At 40.3% G+C, this 18,246-nt stretch overlaps 1 protein-coding gene across 5 annotated transcripts in view; it reads right to left on the bottom strand.

Moving 5' to 3' along the window:
* The window catches only part of dmd (dystrophin), a 2,012,228-nt gene that overhangs the window by 921,386 nt on the left and 1,072,596 nt on the right, over nt 1–18,246 (bottom strand). For all 5 annotated transcript variants that reach the window (XM_043700735.1, XM_043700733.1, XM_043700734.1 and 2 more), the window contains 3 exons: nt 17,688–17,867; nt 14,000–14,128; nt 10,433–10,603 (listed from right to left, as the gene is read on the bottom strand). In XM_043700735.1, coding sequence (XP_043556670.1) covers nt 10,433–10,603; nt 14,000–14,128; nt 17,688–17,867 — 480 coding nt within the window. The remainder of the gene's footprint in view (nt 1–10,432; nt 10,604–13,999; nt 14,129–17,687; nt 17,868–18,246) is intronic.

Genomic DNA, 18,246 nt, shown 5'->3' with positions numbered 1-18,246 from the left:
CCCTCTTGAGATAAATGACAACATTACATTCGCTTTCTTAATCACGGAGTCAATCTGCAAGTTAACCTTTAGAAAATCCTGGACGAGCACTCCCAGATCCCTTTGTACTTTGGCTTTATGAATTTTCTCACCATTTAGAAAACAGTCCAGGCCTGTATTATTTTTTTCCAATGCAAGACCTCGCATTTGCTCATGTTGAATTTCATCAGCCATTTCCTGGACCACTCTCCCAAACTGGCCAAATATTTCTGCATTCTGGATTAGTGGTGCTGGAAGAGCACAGCAGTTCAGGCAGCATCCGAGCAGCGGTAAAATGGACGTTTCGGGCAAAAGCCCTTCATCAGGAATACAGGCAGAGAGCCTGAAGGATGGAGAGATAAGTGAGAGGAGGGTGGGGGTGGGGAGAAAGTAGCATAGAGTACAATAGGTGAGTGGGGGAGGGGATGAAGGTGATAGTTCAGGGAGGAGGGTGGAGTGGATAGGTGGAAAAGATTATAGGCAGGTAGGACAAGTCATGGGGACAGTGCTGAGCTGGGAGTTTGGAACTGGGGTGAGGTGGGGTCACCACCAGAGCCTGGAGGAAGAACGCCTCATCTTCCGCCTCGGAACACTTCAACCCCAGAGCATCAATGTGGACTTCAACAGTTTCCTCATTTCTCCTTCCCCTACCTCACCCTAGTTCCAAACTTCCAGCTCAGCACTGTCCCCATGACTCTCCTTGGATGCTGCCTGAACTGCTGTGCTCTTCCAGCACCAATAATCCAGAATCTGGTTTCCAGTATCTGCAGTCATTGTTTTTACCAAAATATTTCTGCAGCCTCCTCACCACTACGTGCCTATCCACCTAAATTCATATCATTGATAAACTTCACCAGAATGCTCCCAGTCCCTTCATCCAGATCATTAATATATTAAGTGAACAGCTGCAGTCCCAACACTGAACCCTACTGGACATCACTTGTCACTGGCTGCCATTCCAAAAAATAATCTTTTATCTCAACTCTCTGCCTTCTCTCAGACAGCCAATCCTCAATCCATGCCACTAGCTCACCTCGAACACCATGAGCCCTCACCTTACTCAGCAGCTTCCCGTGAGGCACCTTACCAAAGGCCTTTTGGAAGTCTAGATAGATAACATCCACTGGGTTTCCCTGGTCTAATTTACTTGTTACCTCTTCAAAGAATTCTAACAGGTTTGTCAGGCACGACCTTCCCTTACTAAATCCATGTTGACTTGTTCTAATCTGACCCTGCACTTCCAAGAATTTAGAAATCTCACCCTTAATGATAGTTAGGCTAATCGGCCTATAATTTTCCATTTTTTGTCTTGATCCTTTCTTGAACAAGGGGGTTACAACATCGATTTTCCAATCATCTGGGACTTTCCCTGACTCCAGTGACTTTTGAAAGATCATAACGTCTCCGCTTTTTCCTAAGCCACCTCCCACAGAGCTCTAGGATGTAGCTCATCGGGGCCAGGAGACTTTTCAATTTTTAGACCTTTTAGTTTTTCTCGCACTCTCTTTTGTAATGGCTACCATACTCAACTTTACCCTCTGACTCTCCTTAAATGTTGGGATGTTACCCATGTTTTCCACTGTGAAGACTGACGCAAAGTACGTATTAAGTTCTTCAGCTATTTCCTTGTCTCACATCACTCGCATTCCAACATCAATTTGGGGTGGGCCAATGTCTATTTTTGCCCCTCGTATGTTTCTTATGTATTGAAATAAACTTTTACTATCATTTCTAATATTACTGGGCAGCTCCATTTCCTTCCTTTGTCAGCCATGGCTGTCTAATCCCCACTCTGGATAATCTTTCTTTTCTTTGGAATGAACCTCGATACTGTGTCCTCAATTACACACAGAAACTCCTGCCATTGTTGCTCTACTGTCTTCCCCACGAGGCTCTGCTTCCAGTAGATTTTCGTCATTTCCACTCTTATGCCTGTAATTACCTTGATTTAACTGTAACACCATTACATCCGATTTTGCCCTCTCTCTTTCAAACTGCAGTCTGAACTCTACCATATTATGATCGCTGCCTCCTAGGTGTTCCTTTACTTTAAGATTTTTTTATACAGTCTGGCTCATTACATAGCAGTAAGTCCAGAATAGCCTGCTCCCTTGTGGGCTCCATCACAAGTTGTTCCAAAAAGCCAACATGTAAGCATTCCATGAATTCCCTTTCCTTGGATCCACTGATAACATTATTCACCCAGTTCACCTGAATATTGAAGTCTCCCGTGATCGCCTTTCTGACATGCCCTATTTATTTCCTGATACATCTTTTGCACCTTGTCCTGACCACTGTTAGGTGGTCTGTACATAACTCCCCATTTTTTTTGCCTTTATGGTTCTTCAACTCCACCCAAACAGACTCCAAATCATCTGACCCTATGTCATTCTGTGCCATAGATTTAATTTAATTCTTAACTAACAAGGCAATCCCACCCCCTCTGTCCACCTCCCTGTCTTTTTGATAAGTTGTAAATCCTTGGATGTTTACCTACCAGTCCTGAACTCACTGCAACCAATGTCTCTCTGATGCTCACCACATCTTAATCATTCACGATGATTTTTGGCGTTAATTCATCTACGTTGTTACAAATACTACAAGCATTCAGGTAAAGTGCCTTAATGTTAACTTTCTTATCATTATTAGAGATATTGGAAATCATAAGATCTCCAAAGTTATCCTTCCTTTTTGCTGCATTCCAAGTCTGCCTTGAGCATAAACCCACTGCACACATGCTCTCCTGCTGCTAATCTTTCCATTTAACTCCATACTCCCTGTCACTTTCACTTTTCTTTCCCCCCCGACTTATAAGTTTAAAGTCCTACTGATCACCCTATTTATACTTTTCACGAGAACACTGGTCCCAGATCAGTTCAGGTGGAGACTGTCCGAACGGTGCAGATCCCACTGGTTCCAAAACTGTGTGGTTGGATGGTCCCAAGGCAGAAGATGAAGCATTCTTCCTCCAGTCATTGGGTAGTTTGGATTTTGTGCTGGAGGTGACCCAGGACTTGCATGTTCTTGGAGGAGTAGGAGGTGGAGTTAAAGTGTTCGACCAGAGGGCGGTGGGGTTGTTTGGTGCGTGTGTCCCAGAGATATTCCCTAAAACATTCTGTGAGTTGGCGTCCTGTTCTCCCCAATGTCGAGGGGACCACATTGAGAAAAATGGACACAGTAGGTGAGATGTTTAGATGTGCAGGAAAATCTCTGCTGGATGCGGAAGGATCCTTTGGGGGCCTTGGATGGAAGTGAGGGGAGAGGTGTGGGCACAGGTTTTACACCTCTTTCAGCAGCAAGGGAAGGTGTCGGGAGTGAAGGGTGTGATGGTGGGGGACCTAATAAGGGAATCATGCGGAGAATGGTCTCTGCGGAATGCTGATACGTGATGAGGGAAATATATCTCTGTTGGTGGGGTCTGATTGTCGGTGGCACAAACGACAGAGGATAGTGCTCTGGTGGTGGGGTCATGAGCAGTCAATTAAACCTACTGCAGGGTCCTGCTCTCATGCCCATGTGTCTGTCCTCAGCATGCTGCAATGGTTAAGCAAATCACAGCAAAAACTGGAGGAACAATGTCTCATCTTCAAACCTGGCACTTTACAACTTTCTAGGCTCAATATTGAGTTCAACACTTTCAAATTGTAAACTATTTCCTTCTCTTTATTTTAGTTTTACTTGTTACATTCTCTGTTACCATGTTCTCTCCTCCACCAGCACCCCCCCACCCCAAAACTGCAGTGAGACTGTCTGTCCTTTCCAGTCTAGCAGTAAAATGCACGATTGTTCTGCCTTTCTCTCATTTCTATCAGTTAAATCTGAACTATCAGCATCCTTTCTCCCTCACAACTTCCGTTACTCCCCGCCGTCCAACTTAAATTATTGCATAAATGCTGTGCCCTCCACATTTCATTTCAGCTTTGATGAAGAATCATCTCGACTCAAAATGTTAGCTTGCTCTCTCTCCATGGTTGCTGCCTGTCCCACTGTGATCTCCAGCATTTTTTATTTTCAGTAGAGATTGCATCATCAGCAGTAATTTGCTCCTACACTGTTCATTGGTCGCACAAAACAACAGAAGTCTGAAAATGATAATTTTCCACTAGATCTGAAAGCTATATGGCACTTCTCAGTCAAGTGGTGCATTGAGACTGAAGCAATCTTGCAGAAAGGAAATGTGAAGTGAGATATCATGAAGAATGGGACCACACTGAAAAGAACGGTCTAAATTTGTCAGACATTGCACTGGATTCATTGATGGAGGAGATCGAAGGTTGGAGAGCAGTTAAATATCGCAGCCGAGTAGGCCTTTCAGATATACACTCTAAGGATAATGACATCAGTGATCCCAAGAAGTCAATGCCAGGAACCAAGCCTCCAATGAAGTGGATGTCGTGTCACAACAATTTCAATTACCTCACACAAAGGTCAATGAATACATCTTCAAACACTGTCTACCACCAACTAACCACAACAACATCAACCACCAAACAATGACCTTTAATCAATAAGGAACCAATCCAAACATTCCTGGTTTCATCTAATGCTCACACATCAGCACTGTTGTAAGCCTTACATCACATCACCTGACAGCCCCAACTTGTACACATCAACTATTCAACATGACAGCTCGATCAAAAATAGATTGTGAAGCACTCAATGACATATTCCCCTTTGTCTTGAAGAGCATGGAGGTGCATAACTGGAGGTAACAGAAGCTAATCAAATGAGGGTCAAAAGCACATACACATCTTAATTCACATAGTAAACAATGTTTGCTATCACTGGATGTCAAGTATTGGTGAATGATGGGGCTGAATAAACAGAAAATAACTGAGTCCATGCATCCAATCCTCCTTGTCCCACAGTTCCTTCTGATTTACAAGCACAAGTGCCCTGCAGACAGCACAGCATGTGCCAGCTGGTTGGAGAGTGAAAATCTTCATGCACAAGGAGGTCAGTCTGAAACTGCAAAGAACAAGGAGGAGTCCAACACCAACTTAATAAAAGGTTTTGTGCAGACCATCCAGCCTTTCCTTAAATGGAATGGAGGACAAATCCATGAGCACAATTACAGAATTTAGAATGAGGTACCATCATACTTCCCACTGTGGCACACATGGTTTCCACCACAGTCTCAGTTTTGCAATGAAACCTCAGAATACACTTTGCTATCAAAATGGAAGCGGATACCAGCTTTCAACCAGAGTTTAAGGGTACAGTGGCAATCTGTTTTTCAACAGATTACTGGGGTTGCTGAGGTGCAGCCTGGACAGTAAAATTATGCTGCCCACGTTCAAGCTGGCATGTGTTTTACCACCTGGTTAGTGATGCCACAAGAGTTGTGGCTTGGGCTCAATTTCGAAAAATACAAAGACAGCTTTGCTCTTCATTTCTGGTAACTTACAGCCTTTTATGGTCCACCCTTTACCCAAGAATAACTATTATCGGACTCTGGTAGGATTTGCAAATGCTTTCACCTGCACCATTGTTAAGTACATCTCTCACTAGTAAAATGTTTCCTTTTTTTTCCACATGTTCGGCACATAACTAATATGAATATTAGATCATATCATCAACCTCCATCTCATTATGCTGTCCATTCACAGTATACTACAGCACCTCTGCCAGTGATCTTGCTGTTGCCAGTCAGCCAGCCTAGAGAGAGCTACCACTCAAACTAAGGTGGTGCAGTCAACATCCACACTTTCTTGTCCTATTATTGCTTCATGTTCTCCTCAAAGACCACCTGGAGCTCTCTCCCCAACTCCCATGAAAGTCAGCTCCACATAGTTTCACTAAACCAGACACAGGTACTCAGAAGATGGGCATTAAGGGCAATTAGCTCATATTTGTATGTACACAGCATGATGCTAATTGTAAATATTGTACTATTTATGACAATTCTGTTTTGTATGGCGACCAAGATGACAATGTGTAGTCAGTGACTGAGGAAAGGTAAAGAGTGGGACTTACTGGAGCATGGAGGATTGTGGTTATTGGTTTCACATAAAAACTCTCTCTTTATGTACAGTTCAGGCAGAATAAAACTCTGCCCTATACAATTCCACACAATGTGGGAAGGGCTTCAGGTCAAAGAGAGCTGTATGAAATGAGGTCACAGATCAGCTACAATATCATTGAATGGCAGAGGAGACTTGACTGTAAGATAAAGGAGCAGAATTAGGCCATTTGGCCCAGCATGCCTGAGCTGGGCCAAATATCAGCCATTCATTCATGGCTGATATCTCTCTGAAACTCATTCTCCTGCCTTTTCCAATGCCTCAGCACTTGAACTCTGAAACAGCACTAATGGCTGTCGTATTACCTTCTTATGGTATTTGCTACCTCTACCACATGCAGTACTGGGGTAGGGTTGTAAGAGTCAGTTTGCTGCCACGAATGCTCCTTTTGTCTTGGTCAGATATTATTATGCAAGGGAGCTGGTACAAATAAATCTGCTCAATCGGAAAGCTACAACAACATTCCCTGTCTCCACCCACGTAGCATCAGACCGATTCCTGGGATGGGAGGGCTGAGGCATGAAGACAAACTAGATTAGTTAGAATCTTCTCAATAGAATTTAAAAGAATGAGGGGCATCTCATAGAAGCCTTAAAATCTGAACAAGAGACGGTAAATGCATAAAGGATGATCCCAATAACCAGTGAGTTGATAACCAAGGGTTATAGTGTAAAAATATGGAGTAGGTCATTTAGGACTCAGATGAGGAGAAATTTCTTCACCCAAAGAGTGGTCAGGCTGTAGAATTTTGTGTCACAGAAAGCGGTTAAGGTCAACGCACAATGTTTTCAAGAATGAGATAGAAATAGTACTTAGGGCTAAAGAGATTTTAAAGAGTGTAGGGAGAAAGCAGAATTGGGCACAGAGTGGGATGGTCAGTGATGACCATATTGAATAAGGTGGAGCAAGTTTGATGAGTCATGTGACTACTTCCGTTCCTATATTCTACATTTCTATGAGTAGAATGAAGGAGCCAATGTAGTATAAACATTAAGTCCTTCAGAACCATTACCTGATACACCTCTCACAAGCATTTCCTCCCCCATTGTTAACCCATTACACATCCTATCACCTGCTCAAGACTCTGTCTTCACAAACGTAGATGATCTGGATGTTGCTAATTTTCTCAGAATATGTTCACTTCAGACTTCGAAGAAGGGTAATCTGTTGACACCGATTCTAATCAATAGATAATTTATTTGCTGAAAGATCCACAAGCTCATGGATATCATTGGTGGAGGCTGGCATTTGTTGCAGACTTTGTTGGTCCATTAGCTTATCTGGAAGACTGTTAACCTCCTATGATCTCCTTAGCAGAAGAATGCTTCCTTGATGATTTGACCAGGCATCATCTTTTTCTTGATTCTATGTATCATTGGGCATCGGTTTAGTGTACATGGAGTGATATTCAACTCATCTCTCAATTTGATGATCAGGGATGTCCACACTGATTATATCCATGCCATAGAGTGTTTTCTCTGTAGGCTGTACCTACGTACTGGCATCAAGCTTAAACCGAACAATATGTCCATTGACAAAAACAAGCTCTATGAATTCTGGATTGTTGAAATCACCAATTTGTTTCTGCAAAGGTCTCAATTATCTTTTCTAAAGGAGATTACTTCACCGTATTAAGATCTTTGTGTGGCTTCGGCAATTCATTTTGGTGTTTCACAAAGCAGGCAGTAGCAAACTAACTGGCCGTTATAGGTATCACCTGGTTTTATTTTCTATTGAACTCAAGGGTTTAGATGCTTGATCTACTCTTGCGCTAATACACAGAAATAGGTGGGATGGCAATTGGGGAGGGGACAGAGTCTACAGAGAGAGAGACAGACAGGTTGAGCAAGTATGCAAATGAATGGACAGAAAGAAGATAATGTGTGGGTTTGCACATTGGCGGGAAGAACAGAAGACCGGAATATTAATTCAATTTTAAAAGACTACACAGTACAGAAAGATTTGGGGATCCTAAATCCACAAGTCACAAAATAAAAGAGTTCAGCAGGAGATAGGAAAGGCAACTGTACCACTGTTCTTTTCTTCTTCCCAAAGTGTATGGAATATACAACTAGGGAAGTCTTGCTCACTATAGATGGCACTAGTGAGACCACTGATGAAATAACGTCAACGGTTTCGGTTCACTTATCAATGAAATAGATACTGGCATTGCAAGCAGTTGACAGAGGTTCACTGGGTTGATTCTGGGTATAGAAGGGTTTTATGAGGACAAGCTGACTAGATTGGACTTTTACTCATTGGAGTTTGGAATAATGAGTGGAGACCTTATTGGAACAATGAGATTATTAGGGACAGGTAGATGTGGAGAGATGCTGTGCCTTTCGGGGAAAGCTGAAGACGAGAGGGCATAATCTCAGAGTGAGGGGTCACTCAATTAAGTCAGAAATTAGAATGATATTTTTCTCTGAAAAGGATGTCAACCTACTGAGTTGTTTACTGGAGACAGCTGCTGAGGCTGGGTCATTAAGTATACTCAAGGCTAAGACAGACAGATTTTTCATCAATAAGGGATTCAAGAGTTACAGGGAAAAGGTGACAAAATGGAGTTGAGAATGATCAGATCAGCCATGATGTCCTTGGATGGTAGAGAAAACTCGATGGACCAAATGTCCTACTGCTGCTCCTACATCTTATGGTCTTGTTCAGTTACTGAACCCCTAATAAGTTTGAATTTCAATTATACATTAAGATTATAAAAGTCAATGTAATATTGAGAGAGTATGATCTTTTTGGATGTATCATTTTTCAGAAAACGACCAGACTAAAGTCTTGGAGCGACATGGTGGCTCTGTGGTTAACACTGCTGCCTCACAGTGCCAGGGACGTGAGTTCAACTCCATCCTCCAGCAACCGTCTGTGTGGAGTTTGCACATTCTCCGTGTATCGGCGCGGGTTTCCTCCGGGTGCTCCAGTTTCCTCCCATAGTCCAACGATGCCCAGGTGAGGTGGATTGACCATGCTAAATTGCCATAGTGTGCAGACTAAGTGGATTTCCATGGGATAGGTTACAGGAATAGGCGGATGCTCTTCAGAGGGTCAGTGTAGATGGAATGGGCCAAATGGCCTGCTTCCACACTGGAGGCAATCTACGTTTCTAATTGGGTCATTAAGATAGGGAGTGTTAAAAATATTGTGCAACTATTTAAAGGACAACAAATATATTTAAAATGTTTTATTTAACCTCAATTTGTCAGCCAAGATCATTAAAATCAGATTTTCAACTCCGTGTTGTCTTTGGATTCAGACTGCATATAGATTTGATGGGTGTTGTTTCACGCAATAGGCATCACACTAAGTAATTCATTGTACTAGAAGTGATCAGGTACTTCCTAAATCATGAATCTTTCAGCTTTCCCTCCCTATATCCTATCTTCACTTCAATCCTTTTCAAATTTAGTTTTAACCTGCAATGGGAGAGTTGGGTTGTTAAGTTAATTACTCAGTTCAAAATTGTTAATAAATAAGTGAACATTACGACAGGCAGTGAAAAAATCATCAATATACATTTTTAAAGACAGATTTTGTTTTTAAGAAATAAAGACTGTAAACGTTTGAATCACACTATCAACTCTTTGCAAATACACACACTGATTGCATGGTAAAAATGTTCATGTTTTATTTTACATTGAGATTATTGCATACGTCAAGTGTAGAACTGATTTGTATCAGAAAATAACAGTTAGGGAACAATACTAACTTTAAAATTTTAGTACTTATAAATACTGCAATGATCATGTGAAATGAATAAAAATGTACAAGGGAACAGAAACTGCATTTCTGACAGCAACCAGAAAGAGCGCTGAATGTTCACCCAAAATGACGATGAGAATAGAGTGAGAATGTTTCCAGCCCACATAATTGGAATGTTTATATCTCATATGGAAGTCCTCAGACACCATGTCAAATTTAAGACCATTCCAATGAAATAAATATAACATTTATTTTAATAGCTACTCATCCACACCATGCACAGGTTAATGAAATGGTCAGAATTTTGACAATTGTCATCATGCATGGGTTAATGGAAAATATTTCAGCAGTAGTGCAATGAAAATAGGTTTATTATCACGTTTAATGAAGTGCAGACTGATGTAAAATTGGGATTTGGATTTTATGATTATTTTTGGAATATTAGACAACCCATGTAACAACATGTAATGATTAAAGCTCTCAAATTATATGATCAACTGGATATCCAGTCATTGTTTGAAATTAACTCCCCTGAATGTAAAAGCAGTTTAAAATAATTCACAATTTATTTTTGAATCAAGCTCTCCTTGAAAGTCAAGTTAAAAGTTTGTATCCAAAGCATCAATTCCAGATTGGATTTGAAAACACATTTGATTTGCTCTATGGACTGATATACCTACCTTGCCAGTTTTTATTCTGTGTGAGATGGCATCAAACCTCTGATTAAGCTCTGAAAGCTTGGGCTCCACTATCTCCCTGCAGTGATCTCCACGGTTTGTCATCAGCTCCAGGGCCTGGTCACGCACCGCATCCACCTTCAGTCTCATATCATTGAGTTCAGACTTCAGACGCTACAGCCAATGAGCAAGACACACACAACTTAAAGTCAGAGCTAGAAATACATACATAGACAGAAAGATGCATTTAAAGCGCACAGCAATATAGAGGATGGAAAGGTAGGGAAAGAACTGTGTAACATTGATAAGAGACAGGTTAGGTTACTCATATTAACAGATTTTCCCCATGTAGAATAAAGTAAGAAGGATCTGCTGAAATTCAGATCACAGTTTGAGCTTTATACTGTTTATCAAAATGTTGAAAGGGTTCTGTGTTACAGTCAGTTCCACATAGCTCTTCAGCCACAGAAGTTTCTGTGTATGAAGCTGTTTGTTGGGTTTTGATGAAGAGCTAACAGCAGAGAAAGTTAAAAATGAAGGCCAAAAAAAATCTTTAAAAACAAACTGCTTCCCGCTAGACAACTCCACTGCAGCCAGTGGGTAACCAGCTGAGGTGAGACTGCCTAAGTTCACTATGCTGTTGACTTCACACTAAAGTGGCAGCATTGGTCAGCCTCTTTCTAAGTCACAGGGATGTACAGCACACAACCAGACTCTTCGATCCAACTCAACCAGATATCCTAAATTAACCTAGCTCCATTTGCCAGCAGTTGGCCCATATCCCTCTAAACCCTTTTATTCACATACCTATCCAGATGTCCTTTACATGTTGTCATTGTACCAGCCTCCATCAATTCCTCTGGCAGTTCATTCCATATAGCACCAGCCTGTGCATGAAAACGTTGTCCCTTAGGACCCTTTTAAACTTTGCCCATCTTACCTTTGCCCTCTTGTTTTCGACTCCCCTTTAGAACCAATAAAATATTCATTCCATTGGTTTCAATAAAGATTGTACCAACTTCACCCAGGAGACACAAACAAAATACAACACCAAATTGAGATTCTGTGATGCAAAACAGTTTTCTGTCTTTTAACCATGATGTATGAATAACAACTTTACTTTCACAGCTGTGAAAAGAATTCCCAGTGAATTTCTAAAGTATTCAAAATAATCTATGAGAAGAAATTGATGACAAATTGCTGCAGTATTTTTATTTCAAACTATTTTATTTTGCAGTGGTCACTTTGCTAGGATTTATATTAGCTTAACAAATTAGGAAACAAGGCACTTGAAAAAAAATCCGAGAATATCACAGACAAGGCCAGCATTTATTGCCTATTCATAACTCTTTGAGGAGATGATAGTGTGCACTTGCTTCCATTACTGTAGTCTATTTGTTGCAGCTCTGACTGCATGGTTGATTAAGCCACTTCAGACAATAGTTTAGAGGCCATCATATTGCTATGCATCTGGATTCACCTGTCGGCACAGGTAAGGAAATGTTTCCTTCGACTTACAAAGGTTAGTGAATCAATGGGCTTTTATATCCTTGCAGCAATTGCATGATCACCAATGCTGATTCTGACATTTTATCCCTGATTCATTTACCAACTGTGCTAGAATTGGAACTCCTATCTCTGGATCATTGGTGCAGACCTCAGGATAATTAGCCCAGTTATGTCACCACTTTGCAACCATATCGAACCTTATTGCATCCCTGAACTACCTTAATAATTTATTTAACAGTAACACATACTTTCTCCCCTTTATGAGTGATTTTCTGTGGACAATTGATTGATATTGATCAGTTTGTTTTTGAAACAGACTGCAATATAAACCTTATGACCTTCTTAATTGTTTTATACATGAACCAGCATCCTTCAATGATTAGGCTTTATACATTGGGAAGAATGGGTTTCTCATCACCTACCAGTGCAGTCACAGTGTAAGATAACACCCTAGCTACAGGAATATGATGGAGAAAGACGTGTCTGTTTTTCAGAGCAGATTGGGAAGTAACAAAGGCACATTGTTGCATAGTATGGAGAAAAGGAATGGCATAGTGACATCAGAGAAATAATCATTGGTAAACAGATGTGAATTTAGTCAGTTTTACATGGACATATGCTGTAAGCAGCATGGGTCACAATTGAAAGGTTGTTCAAATCAACGGCAGAATTTTCTCATCCCTGGTGATGAAATGGAAGACAACTAAGATTACTTAATTTGGCAAAAGTGAAGAAAGTGATTCTAGAAAACCTTCCCATTTAGTCTTCAAACGTTTTATAACAAGTTCAGAATCTTGACCATTAGAGGTAATGACCTAATTTCCCTGAATTTGCATCTCTTAATATCCCAGACCAGCATACTGACATCACATATTTTCCACTCCTTTATAAAGAAAAAAAACGTCAAAAACAGGTAAATCAGTTGTAAGATGGTGGTTTGTCTTGCCAGAATCTGTTGCTGTTTATGAAATGGCTGCTAGCCATCTACCTTCTCACTACATGGAGCTGTTTCATCTACACAAGGTTCCTGCATAGTTAATAGCTACAATCCTCCACAGCCCTTCAACGATACAACTCAGCAAGAGTAAAGTACCAACTTCATCACATCATTATGCCTACACTTGGACCAAGTCTGTTACTACTTCAATCATCTACTTTGGAGTTGAGGGATAGCTTTGGGATGCAAACCTCTTCCAGGTTTACACACGGGGACATCCTTGCACCAATACAAAATCTTTTGCACTGACCTGTAGCAAGGCATCTTATGGTCTTTGGTTGCTTTATCATGCACAAGGCCTTCAAGCACTTAAATCATGCCACTCAGTCTTTCAGAATTATGTTGCTCTTTAGTGCACAAAGCTTTAGCACCGAGGTAGAAGTGGGTAACGTCTGTGAATGAGCTTATCTGACAGTGCAGAAAGAGAGGCAGGCAACTTGTGGCAGTGGAGTGCACTGAGGCTAAAATGTATCAATCAGAGTGGGGATAGATACTATGCTGAACATTACAGTGCTTTGTCAGAATCAGAACTGCATGTCCCAACAGGGGATGCTGCACGTAATTTTAAAAAACAGCAATGTACAGAAGTCAGAGGGGATAGATGCTCAATGAGGAGTGGTGGACCATAGTCAAATATGGTGTATAGCCAGTTATTCAAGCATCTAGTTTGATTACAGTCCAGGGGTTGGCCATGCTCAGTTAGGTGTTTGGTCCCATGCAAGTCTGGGCATATATGCTCTTCAAGTCCAGGGACTGGGCTGTGGTCCGTTCTGTAGGTCTGAACATCCACACAGAATGGGTTAATGGAAGAGGAGTATAGCACAATGGAATACTGCTTGCTTAAGTATTGAGGTAAAAGCTGGAAAATGTACAAGCTGGGCCAGGCTATCAGAAACGTGATGTCATGCAACCCACTTGTCACCGCACTTTAACTGCAAATGGGAAAATTCTAAATTACTGAACGTAATTGGAATTCAGATTCCAACTACAAATGGAGACAAAAATCAATACCTTGGTTAGAAAAGATCAATTATCCAAAATTTAAAAATCTGAAGTGAAGTTACCTTCAGAACTTCCTCCTTCTGTCCAACTTTCTGTTTCTCAGATTCATCCAACAAGATTTCAGCACGATACATCCAGGCTGTGATTTGAGCTACATTCTGATCAAAATTTTCCATTTGCTTCTGGTATTCCTGTGTTGCAGTTGAATATGAATAAGTGGTTTAGCGTTTTTAAAAAATACATTAAGTAAATGTTTCATTTCCCTTTTCAGCTCTCCTTCGGTCACTTGATAGTCTGCCTAAAATTTAGGGACACATAATTTGCTTCCAGCTGATGCTGTTTTGTGCCTTGGTTGATGACATTGATTCTCTATACATGTTGCTTGTCAGACTAAACAGCTGCCTGATGGGGAATTATGAGTTTGAATCTTTCTTTCACTACATTTCAGCATTGAACAATAGTTCTCTGATAGGATGGCATGACGAAATGTGGCCTATAATTTACACTTTAAATGGGCATTAGCCCTTTTATTAAAATATCATAGCCATCATCACAACATTATTTTAAGTTTGCAGAAAAAAAAATCACCACCAATCTTTGGGATCAATTACCACAAAGTATTTGGAAATAGAACAGACTCAAGTTTAATTATTTAAAAACTCAATCATTTTAAATGAGCAAAAATAATGAGATGGGCTGCATATTTTACAAAGTATCATTGTTAATGAGATACAATGATAATTCCTCCACAGGGAATTCAGTAGTAAGCTATTATACCACACACCAAGGGCTTTACACTCAGTACATTTCTATTTGTCTGGCTTCCAACACTCTGTGTGGCTGAAAGCACCAAGCTTAATTTAACTTCTGGACAATAATTTCCATCAGTATACTGTCAAGATATTTATAGAAAACAAAGTCAATTCAATTGACAAGTCATCTGAACAAAAATAAATCAGTCATGGCGATGCCTCTTTCAATGGCTAATGAGCATAGTTTTCTCCGGAAGTTAATTTGAAAACAATATTTACCATAAACAGGAGGTAAACCTGATGGAACTCACTGAAACGCTGTTCATCTATTCAGATTGTTAAGAATAGTCTTACACGTGGGATAAGTAGTGGCAGATGGAGTTTAATTTAGATAAATGCAAGGTGCTGCATTTTGGGAAAGCAAATCATAGCAGAACTTATACACTTAATGACAAGGTCCCAGGGAGTGTTGCTGAACAAAGAGACCTTAGAGTGCAGGTTCATAGCTCCTTGAAAGGAGTCGTAGGTAGATAGGATAATGAAGAAGGCATTTTGTACGCTTTCCTTTATTGGTCAGAGTATTGAGTACAGGAGTTAGGTGGTCATATTGTGGCTGTTAGGCCACTGTTGGAATATTGCATTCAATTCTGGTCTACTTCCTATCGGAAAGATGTTGTGAAACTTGAAAGGGTTCAGAAAAGATTTACAAGGATGTTGCCAGGGTTGCTGGATTTGAACTATAGAGAGACGCTGAACAGGTGGGGCTGTTTTCTCTGGCGTGTCAGAGGCTGAGGGGTGACCTTAAAGAGGTTTACAAAATCATGAGGGGCATGGATAGGATAAACAGATAAAGTCTCTTCCCTGGGGTGGGGGAGTCCAGAACTAGACGGCATAGGTTTGGGGTGAGAGAGGAAAAATATAAAAGAGACCTAAGGGGCGACCTTTTCACGCAGAGGATGGTACTTTTATGGAATGAGCTGCCAGAGGAAGTGGTGGAGGCTAGTACAATTGCAACATTTAAAAGGCATCTGAATGGGTATATGAATAGGAAGGGGTTGGGGGGGTGGACCAGGTACTGGCATGTGGAACTAGATTGGGTTGGGATATCTGGTTGGCATGGACGAGTAGGACTGAAGGGTCTGCTTCCATGCTGTACATCTCTATGACTCTATGGCATATGTTAAGCAATTCAGGACAAATCTGAAAAGGATGGGAACAGGGGTTTGGTTAGTCTGCTAAAGACTGTCATAGTCTAATGGAAGTCTGCCTTGAGAAAATCATGCAGAACCCCAAGAGCAGAAAGTTGAGCAAATGAACATTCCCTGATTGACAAGAGGCAGGAAGGTCTATATCAGTTGGTCAGGCAGCTAGTGTTCTCTTCATTCTTTTGGGACTGGGAAGGCTGTAATAGGGCATCAATATGGCAGAATAGTGGAGAATTTCAAATGCAGAATGATATTTAGCATTAGGCAAATCTGTATTGGAGAAACTTTAAGACTGGAGAACCCATCGGTCAAAATATTGCTCAAAACCTACACCAATGATTTTGAAACACGTGTATGTGTGGCCAATTTATGTAGCCCAGGATACAGTTCCCATGAACTATTTGGGCCATTAAATTCTGATTAAACATTGCATGCCATTTAGTGAATACCTTATTACAAGGAAAGTTAGCTTCACAGAAACATTTGGTGGAGAACCAAATCATTCTTCAAGCACACTTTATTTTACAGGAACCAGCTGAAACTAAAGATCAGCAAGCTCTGTGGGGATGGTTTCCATGCTATCTCTTTAAACATTAGCGCAGTGCTATCAGCACACTAGTTAATTTGTGTAAATGGAGATCTGTGATTAACTTCAGGTTATGTTGGGCAGATACCATATTGAAATGTTCAAATGCTGCAAGCAGCAATCCCAGAAATTGTGGCTACCATTGAGAGATCTCTCCTTATAAAACCAGTGACTTGGTAAATCTTCAGTCAAATTTTACCTGAATAATACAGGGTATGATTGAATCGATATTTTTAAGTGCTAGCTGCCAGTCTAATGTACATTGCATATATAAAGAGGAATACAAGCCACTGTCAGGGCTATTTGTTTGTGGTGATTCAATTAATTTTACTTAGTGCTGATCGAAGGATATTGTGCCATTTTGCACGGTTTTTAGATTATTATGGGTTCTACGTGTGTTCTATATTTATTCATTTTGAGAGCAATTGTTAAAATATCTAAAAAAAGCTAAAGCCAAGCTCTAGTTGCTGCTGAATTTTATTTCTTACATCAGATTAATTAATGGAGACAACAGAGGTCATTTTCAACATGATAGGGGTAGAGTTTGTTTTACTCTTCAGAAAGTGTTATCGTGAAAAATAAAACTGGAGCCAATCTCCATGACGATATATAAGCAATGATCCCTCGAATAAACAATTATGAATGTACACACTGTCAATTCCAACCCATTTCCAGTTCCTATTTACTGGATGCCAAATGAAACTTTACTTAATGTCGACCACATACATCTTATTAAACACAATAAAAAGCCAATCAACACCAGTACATTACAGTAACTGTCCAATTATCACTTCCACAAGCTTCAATTGAATCTTAAATCTTCTATATCACATAACTATATTAAATTATTTCCATATATTTATGAAAATCTTGAACAAAAAATCTCAAAAGGCACTATTTTATTTTAAAAAATATAAATTTAATTGACAACATCCAAAATAGACAAATGTTCCTCCAAATGACATCCAAGAATTACATGGAGACAAATACCCTTTGAATCTCTTCCTAACCCCACTGCTACAGAGAGACACCTGACCTTCACATGAGTACCTTCATTCATCCGCCCTTGGTGAAAATTAATGAAGTGGGGCAAATTAATGGGCATTCCATTCCATCAATCTCTGACACTAATCTTTGTTGTTTATTTGGCAATATATTATATTCCAAAGGCTGCTGCATTGATACAATGATGTTCAAAGATACTCACCAACAGAATGTTGAACCATTCTTCAGCCCGTGATGTGACTGCTATCCAGTTACAATTTAACAGGCTAAGTTTGTCATCCACAACACTGTCACTCTTTCCTAACATTGTCTTCAGACTCTTGCCAGTCTCAGTAATACTGTTGAGCAGTAGCCGTCTCTTTTCTATATCTTTTTGTGTAGCCTTCAAAATAAACATTTGTGTGACATTACTGAATATGCAGAAGACAGCAAAACTGAAAAAAAGCCTTATTCTTAAAATATTATTGTTCATAACAATAAAATTGCTAATTTTTTTCCCCCCAAAATACAACAAAGGCATATAGGAACATGAGTGAGCTATGGCAGATGGAGTTCAATGTCATCAGGTGTCAGGCTATCCATTTTGGCTCGAGAAAAGGATAAATTAGGGTACTTTCTGGATGGTAAGAAACTATATACAGTGGATGCCAAGACTTGTTGGTTCAGGTTCATCGATCTTTAAAATATTGCAAATAGGTGCAAAACCTTGAACCTGTTCCACCATTCAAAGAGATTGTGGCTGATCTGTGGCTGAACTCCAT

This window comes from Chiloscyllium plagiosum, chromosome 12 (genome assembly GCF_004010195.1).
Source record: "Chiloscyllium plagiosum isolate BGI_BamShark_2017 chromosome 12, ASM401019v2, whole genome shotgun sequence".
NCBI lineage: Eukaryota > Metazoa > Chordata > Chondrichthyes > Orectolobiformes > Hemiscylliidae > Chiloscyllium > Chiloscyllium plagiosum.
Note: the sequence above shows the minus strand (reverse complement) of the source record. Positions and strands in the feature narration are given on the sequence as shown.